Source organism: Hippopotamus amphibius, chromosome 17 (genome assembly GCF_030028045.1).
Source record: "Hippopotamus amphibius kiboko isolate mHipAmp2 chromosome 17, mHipAmp2.hap2, whole genome shotgun sequence".
In the NCBI taxonomy this organism is placed as follows: Eukaryota; Metazoa; Chordata; class Mammalia; order Artiodactyla; family Hippopotamidae; genus Hippopotamus; species Hippopotamus amphibius.
The window spans coordinates 57833586-57839861 of record NC_080202.1 but is presented as its reverse complement, the minus strand read 5'-3'; the positions used below and the strand labels follow the sequence as shown (position 1 = coordinate 57839861).

The following is a 6276-nucleotide window of genomic DNA, read 5'->3' as shown; positions in this document are numbered from 1 at the left end:
GACTTGAGATTGTATATGTCCTCCAAGGAGCTGGGCCCAGGAGAAAGGCATCTGCTCTTGCATGACCTCTTGTATTTTTTTGTGTGTTGGAGGCCTCAGGAAGAAGAAGGCCAGAGGCTATGCAGAGAAGCGGGAAACCAGAGGGAGGCCCAGATGCCCGAGCATCACAGCTGCAGGTTTCCAGGGACTAGGGGACTGTTTCCTGAAGCAGGGGCCACCCTGCCTCTAGGGCCACAGTCCCTGCTGTCCATGGTCATTCCCTGATAAAAATTTCTTTTTCTTCTGTTTGAGGTTCTTTCTCTCTAGACAAGACACTGCAGAGCACGGGGGCTACTGGTTCTCAGGGCCCTTCCCCCCCAGAGCTCCTCAGGGGCCTGTTGACCCAGAGGACAGCACTGAGCATCCCCAGCAGCAGGGGCACCTCCAGGAAGACCAGGAGCAGGAAAGGGATGCTGCCGAGCAGGGACCTGTGGGGGACACAGTCACAGGAAATGAGCTGCCTCCCAGGCGCCCTCCTCCCGCTCTCCCGTGCCCAGGTCCTGGCTTCCAATAACCCCCGTGAGGGCCAGCCTGGGACCCCAGGCTGACAATGGCCTTCACTCCCCCAAACCCTCCTTCCTCCTTTCTCCCTGTTCTCACCCTTGCTGCTCTACCGGGAGGGAAGGGATGAGTGTCCCTACAGGAAGGAGAAGCGATTAGGATATAGACACACACGAAGGGGAAACCATGGGAAACCACAGGAAGAAGACGGCAGTCCATGGGCTAAGGCGCGAGACCTTGGAAGAAATGACTTCTGCTGACACCTTGACAGCAGACCCTGGCCTCCAGACGTGTGCAAAAAGAAATGTCTGTTGTTTAAGCTGCCTGGCCTGGGTATTTTGTTATGGCAGCCTAACTGACTAATACAACAATTATTTCTTATTCTTCACTCTTCGCAGAAATTTGTAGGCTAAATTCATCAATCAATCATTCAATTAACTCTGTTTGGCACATTATTTATGTACTATAAGTACCCGGAAAGCAGGGAGCTGGATAGTTTGTTTTTCCTCATATCCCCCCCGTCTTCCCTAAAACAGGGATGGGCAGGAGTGGGTGCTCAGTGCTCACTGGTTGGATAAATGAATGAATATCCATCTCTCGCAGATCAAAGGCCCTAACTGGTGCTTAGGGATGCCTTTGATTCATACAGGGAGGACACGCCTCAGCTATCACTTCTTCAAAGCAGTTTAGTAGAAAGAAAGTTTCCAAACACAGAGCAAACGGGGGAGGGGAAGGAAAGGGTTCCTGGCGGGGAGGAAGATCGGGGATCCCCCACAGGGATTCTGTGGGAAGGCCCAGCAATAGGAGAAGTGGCAGATCTAGAAGCAAAGAGAGGACTGGGAGAGAGAAGGGAGGAAGTGAAAGGGCCTCGCAGCTTCGAGAAAGCCCCTTTGTCTGCAACGGCTGGGCAGGGCACTGAGGAGCCTGGACTAGACTCAGTTTGTTCCTCTGTAAAATGGGAACGTGCCTATCTGCCCATTCCTCCTCCTGTGTGGTCTAGGCCGGGGCAAAGAATTAACAGAATAATGACAGGAAAGCCCGCCGTGGCTGCCAGGAAATAGGAGTATCACTGCTCTTGCCATAATAGAAATTTGGGAAATGAGGACTTACCCAGGCTCTCCCTGTTCTCCCAGAATCTGGACCAAGAGCCCCTCGCTGTGGCCCACGGCCCCCTTGCCCACACATCCCGGCCGTGCCATCCGCACTGCCTGCCCTCTGTCTCCCACACGCGGAGTCTCCATCTCTGAGCTCGGCGGGGGGTGCTCCATGTCTGGGTCCCTGAGCCCCGCCCAGTGCCAGCCATGCAGAAGCTAACTCAGTGAAACTGGGAGGGATGAATGTACGAAGCAGCACAGCTGCAAACCGCACGGAGCCCAGGCGAAGCGCCGGGGCCTCCAAGGACACTGTGCCCCTGAGAGCAAGTGAGAAGAGCCCTGGAGCCCGTGCCCTCTCAACAGACCTGGGGGTCCAGAGACAGGCTGTGGCCAATATCTGGGCCTATAAAGGGTCCCCCCACTGGAGGAGTTTGGGGCACAGGGAATGGCAGCATCGGAGCTGGCTTACCTGCTGTTGGAGCAGGAGCTGGTCACATCCGAGCAGCCACTGGTCCCTTCCAGGTTGACAGGCTCTGAGGATGGGTTGACGGGCTCTGCAGAAGGGTTGACAGGCTCTGCGGACGGGTTGACAGGTGCTTCAGAAGGGCTGACAGGCACTGTGAATGGGTCAACAGTGGTGGCGGTGGGAATGGTGGCCAACTCTGAAGTTGGCGCTTGAATACAGACCAGGTTACACACTACTCTGCCTGCTCACCCGCCCACAGCCCTAAAGCTGCCTCTGAGCCAGGGGGTGGGGGTGGGGGGTGCGTGGAGTGAGGAGTCTGGAGCAGGGCCAAGGGAGGGGGTCTATAGCCTGGACTGCCATATCTCCCTGGCCACTAGGAGACGCAGAGCCTCACAGGCAGGTGGGGCTGGCACAGGTCCAGGGAGGATAGAGGGGCCCAGGGTTCCCTCAGGACAAGGGCAGCTGAAATTTAAACACTCCATCTTCCAGGTTCCAGGTTCCAGGTTGGGCGGCGGGGGGTCCGTTGACTGTGTCCCCACCCTCCTTGCCACAGGTGCCCGGCGAGCTGGTGCCCCCTGTCCAAGGGTCAGCAGAAGCAGAGCCCAACAGATAAACTCGGTCAAACCAAGGCACGGGCACCCCTGAGCTGACACACCCAGAGTGTCTGCATCTACAAGGATTTAGGAAAGAACATCATTAATCCCAGATGTGTAAATGCTCATGGTGGGATTTCAGGCACCGGGAATGCAGCCCTTTGACTGTAGAGGCCCTTCCAGACGCCAGGAATTAAGCACGGCACCCCCACTCTGCTGGGTCTCTTTCCCCCTGAGATGGGATGTGGAACAGGAGGTGGAAACGGCAGCTCTGAAGACCCAGCCACAAACTCCAGAAAGAGCAGAAACACCTGGGCAACAGGGGTCTCGGGAACGCATTGGCAGGAACTGGGGACTTCGAGTCCCACAGAATAGGGTCCCTTTGGCCCACGGGCTGAAACGGAGACCATCGCCTTCAAGATCATGGGCAACAGACTCAGGCACTGACTGTGCAGAGGGGACAAATAATGTGTCGAGAAAGGCTTGATCCCCTCCCGGAGGAGGCCCGGGGAGCCAGGAGAGCCTCCAAGGGAAGCCCTGCCCCTCCCAATCCCAAGTGGGCAGTGGGGGCTCCATGGGACCTCAGGACTCGCCCACCCTCTGGGACAGCTCACTCTGAGTGACAGTTAGGTCACTGAAGAGGGACCCCAGGGACTAGGACAGGGCACATGCACACAGACACATACTCTTACCTGGGTCAACGGTCACTTTAACTTGGGTCGCCAGGTCACTTCCGACTCTCTCAATCCCACACCAGTATGTGTCTGCATCGCTTAGGCTGAGCTCCTTCGTGGTCACAGTGAATGAGTGATTTTTCCAGGTGTCCCTGATGGACACACGGTCCTTCTTCACCTCCTTCTCTGATCCAGTGGTTTCAACAAGAATCTTGCAGCTGCTCCAGGCAGCTCCTCGGCACCACCACTTCACATACGTCTCCCACCCAGGGTCGTATCGACACTGCACAGTCAATGAGTTCCCCACCACGCCTCGCTTTTCTCTTGGGCCCGTGATGGCAAATGAGCCTGGAAAACACAAATCCATGTACCTGTCACCTCCCACCCCGAGGGCAGGGCCACAGCCTCCTGCATTGTGAATAGCGCCAATAAACTCAAAGGCCTCCTGAGTCAAATAGCAGTCAAGGAAGGAATATACCTTCCATGTAAAGACCTTTTGTTCTTCAAAATTCTATCAGGTCAAAGCTACCAGGAAAATCCCATAAAAGCACAATACAGATCTCGAAGGAACAAAAATGTGGACACAGAGCAACAGTAGCTTCCTGTAGCTCACCCTGTCTGTGGCCAGTCAATTTTTCTATTTCCAGAGATGTCCTTTTGCAACCATGTCTGTTATGCTGGTCTGCTGAGGAGGAAAGACCAGAGGACCCATTTCCATAGAAGATGGCTTTGGACTGATGACCTCAGGAGGTCCAGCAGAAGAATCCCCATCACATGTCTGTGGGGAGGCTGTTCCGACTGGTTATGATGTAGTAAACCACCTGGCAGGAGCATCTCTGAAGGTGGCCAAGACAGTGGTTGCTAAGTGGTCTCCATGTGCTGTGGAGTACATATCACACAGACCCCGTTTTCTCCATTGAATTATCGTCAATTCCAGTTCCAAACGTCCTGGTAGAAGTGATTTTGTATGATAAAAGCGAGTGTAAAAGTGTTTATACTTCTGTTCAGGTATAAACAGAGCAGCATCCTTGGATGCTTTCTGGTGTCTTGTAAGATTTTTATTAAACCTAATGCAAATGATTCAAGCAGCAGGTCAAAAATGAGTCAACTCTTAGGACTATTATCTTTTCTCTCAGACCATCTGCTCCAGGACAACACTCAGCTGCGTAGTATTTGCAGCCTAATCGTTTGCTTAAAGGCATTCAGAACAATGGAAATAACTTAAATCAGACCTCCATTTACAAACTATTTAAATTTACCGAACAAGACACAAACCCATTCACAGAAACTCTGACCATTGATTTACTCCCAAGACACATTCGGTGTGACTGTTCGGCATGCGTTTGAAATGGAACGAGAAGCATGTGGAACACTTGATCCAATGACTTCAGACAACACGTGTTCTAAAGCATGAGGAGAACATTTACAAAAACTGACCATCAAAGAGACTTGCCATTAAAGACACTGGTCACTGCAATTTTCCAAACATTGAAATCGTTGAGTATGTTCGCTGAATGTAATTCAACTGTTGGGAATTAATAACAAAAACAGAACTGAAACATTTCTCCTTGCTCAGATAATGTCTAAACAACAATTCAGTGAAGAAAGAAATCACAATAAAGATTTTAAATGATTTTGACTGAATGAAAAAAAATACCGCACCTCAAAACTTTGGGGTTATGCCTTTAAAAGTAAAATAGTCCCATACAAGACTACAAAATTGTATTGTATATTTTTGGGTGTTTTCATGTTATCAATTTAGCACCTTTTCATTTCAGCTTGAAGAGTTCCTTTTCAGCATTTCTCATAAGACAGGAGGAGAGGTGATGTACTGCCTCAGCTTTTCCTTGTCTGGGAATGTCTTTATCATCATTTCTGAAGAGTAATTTTCCAGATAGAATATGCCTGGCTGGCAATATTGTTTCTTTCAACACTTTGTATGTATGATTTCACTCTCTCCTGGACAGTAGAGATTCTGCTGAGAAATCCACCAATAGCCTAAGAGGGATTCCTTTGTAGGCTACAATCTTTTTCCCTCTTGCTGATCTTAGAATTCTCTTTTTGTCTTTGATTTTTGACAGTTTCATTATATTGTGTCTTGAAAATGGTCATTTTGCACTAATGGAGTTATCTATTAGCCTCAGGAATTTGGATGTACAAAAGTCTCACCAGGTGTGGGAAGTTCTCAGCTAGTATTTCTTTAAATAAACCTTCTGCTGTGTACTCTCTCTCTTCCTCTCGACCTCCAGTGATTCTGATATCTGTTCTTTTGCTGGAGTCCCATAGAGCACGCAGGTTTTCTCTGTTCTTTTTCATTTTTTTCCTCTTAGTTCTCTTCTGCCTGGGATATTTCAGAGTTCCTATCCTCCAGCTCATTGATTCTATCTTCTCTTTGGTCTGCTCTGTGGTTGATACTCTCTAGTGCATTTTAAAGTTTCATTCCTGGAATTCCTCAGCTCCAGAATTTGCTCCTTTTTATTATTTCTATGCATTCATTACATTTCACATATTGTGGACATTGTTGAGTATTGTCTTCCTGACGTCATTGAATTGTCTTTCTGTGTTCTCTTACAGCTCATTGATTTCCTCAAAAGAGGTGTTTAAAATTCTTTATCAGGTAAATTGCGAAATTCTGTTATTGCATTTGGTTCTTGGGGGATTACCGGGTTCTTTGGTGACGTCATGCTCCCCTGATGTCTCCTGTTCCTTGGGGTTTTGCAAGGTTGTTTTCACACTGAAGTAGCATCACCTCCTCTAATCTTTACTAGCTGCCTCTAGGTAGGAGAGATTTCTCTTTGGCCCTGCTTACATCTGGAATGTTTTCCCGACCTTGTGTGGATACACCTGCTCCTCACGCCTTCCTCCCTCTTGTGGCGAATCTCTTAAGCTTTCACAGGCATCCCTCAGAG

General features: G+C 50.0%; 1 protein-coding gene across 1 annotated transcript; it reads right to left on the bottom strand.

Moving 5' to 3' along the window:
- Nucleotides 1–340: 340 nt before the first annotated feature.
- On the bottom strand, nucleotides 341–3734 carry LOC130839647 (CMRF35-like molecule 3). The gene is made up of 3 exons (XM_057713875.1): nucleotides 3386–3734; nucleotides 2104–2251; nucleotides 341–467 (listed from the first exon to the last, which is right to left on the bottom strand). Exons 1-3 carry the CDS (start codon nucleotides 3732–3734, stop codon nucleotides 341–343), a joined length of 624 nt encoding a protein of 207 aa, XP_057569858.1.
- Between the last annotated feature and the right edge of the window lie 2542 nt (nucleotides 3735–6276).

What these genes read in the sequence shown, in the direction of transcription:
- LOC130839647 (XM_057713875.1), bottom strand. Translation starts at nt 3,734, where the DNA reads ATGGATTTGTGTTTTCCAGGCTCATTTGCCATCACGGGCCCAAGAGAA. An exon ending in TAAAGTGACCGTTGACCCAG is followed by an intron (nt 2,252 to 3,385) that starts GTAAGAGTATGT and finishes ACCCATTCACAG; the next exon opens with TGCCTGTCAGCCCTTCTGAA. An exon ending in AGCTCCTGCTCCAACAGCAG is followed by an intron (nt 468 to 2,103) that starts GTAAGCCAGCTC and finishes TGTCCCCCACAG; the next exon opens with GTCCCTGCTCGGCAGCATCC.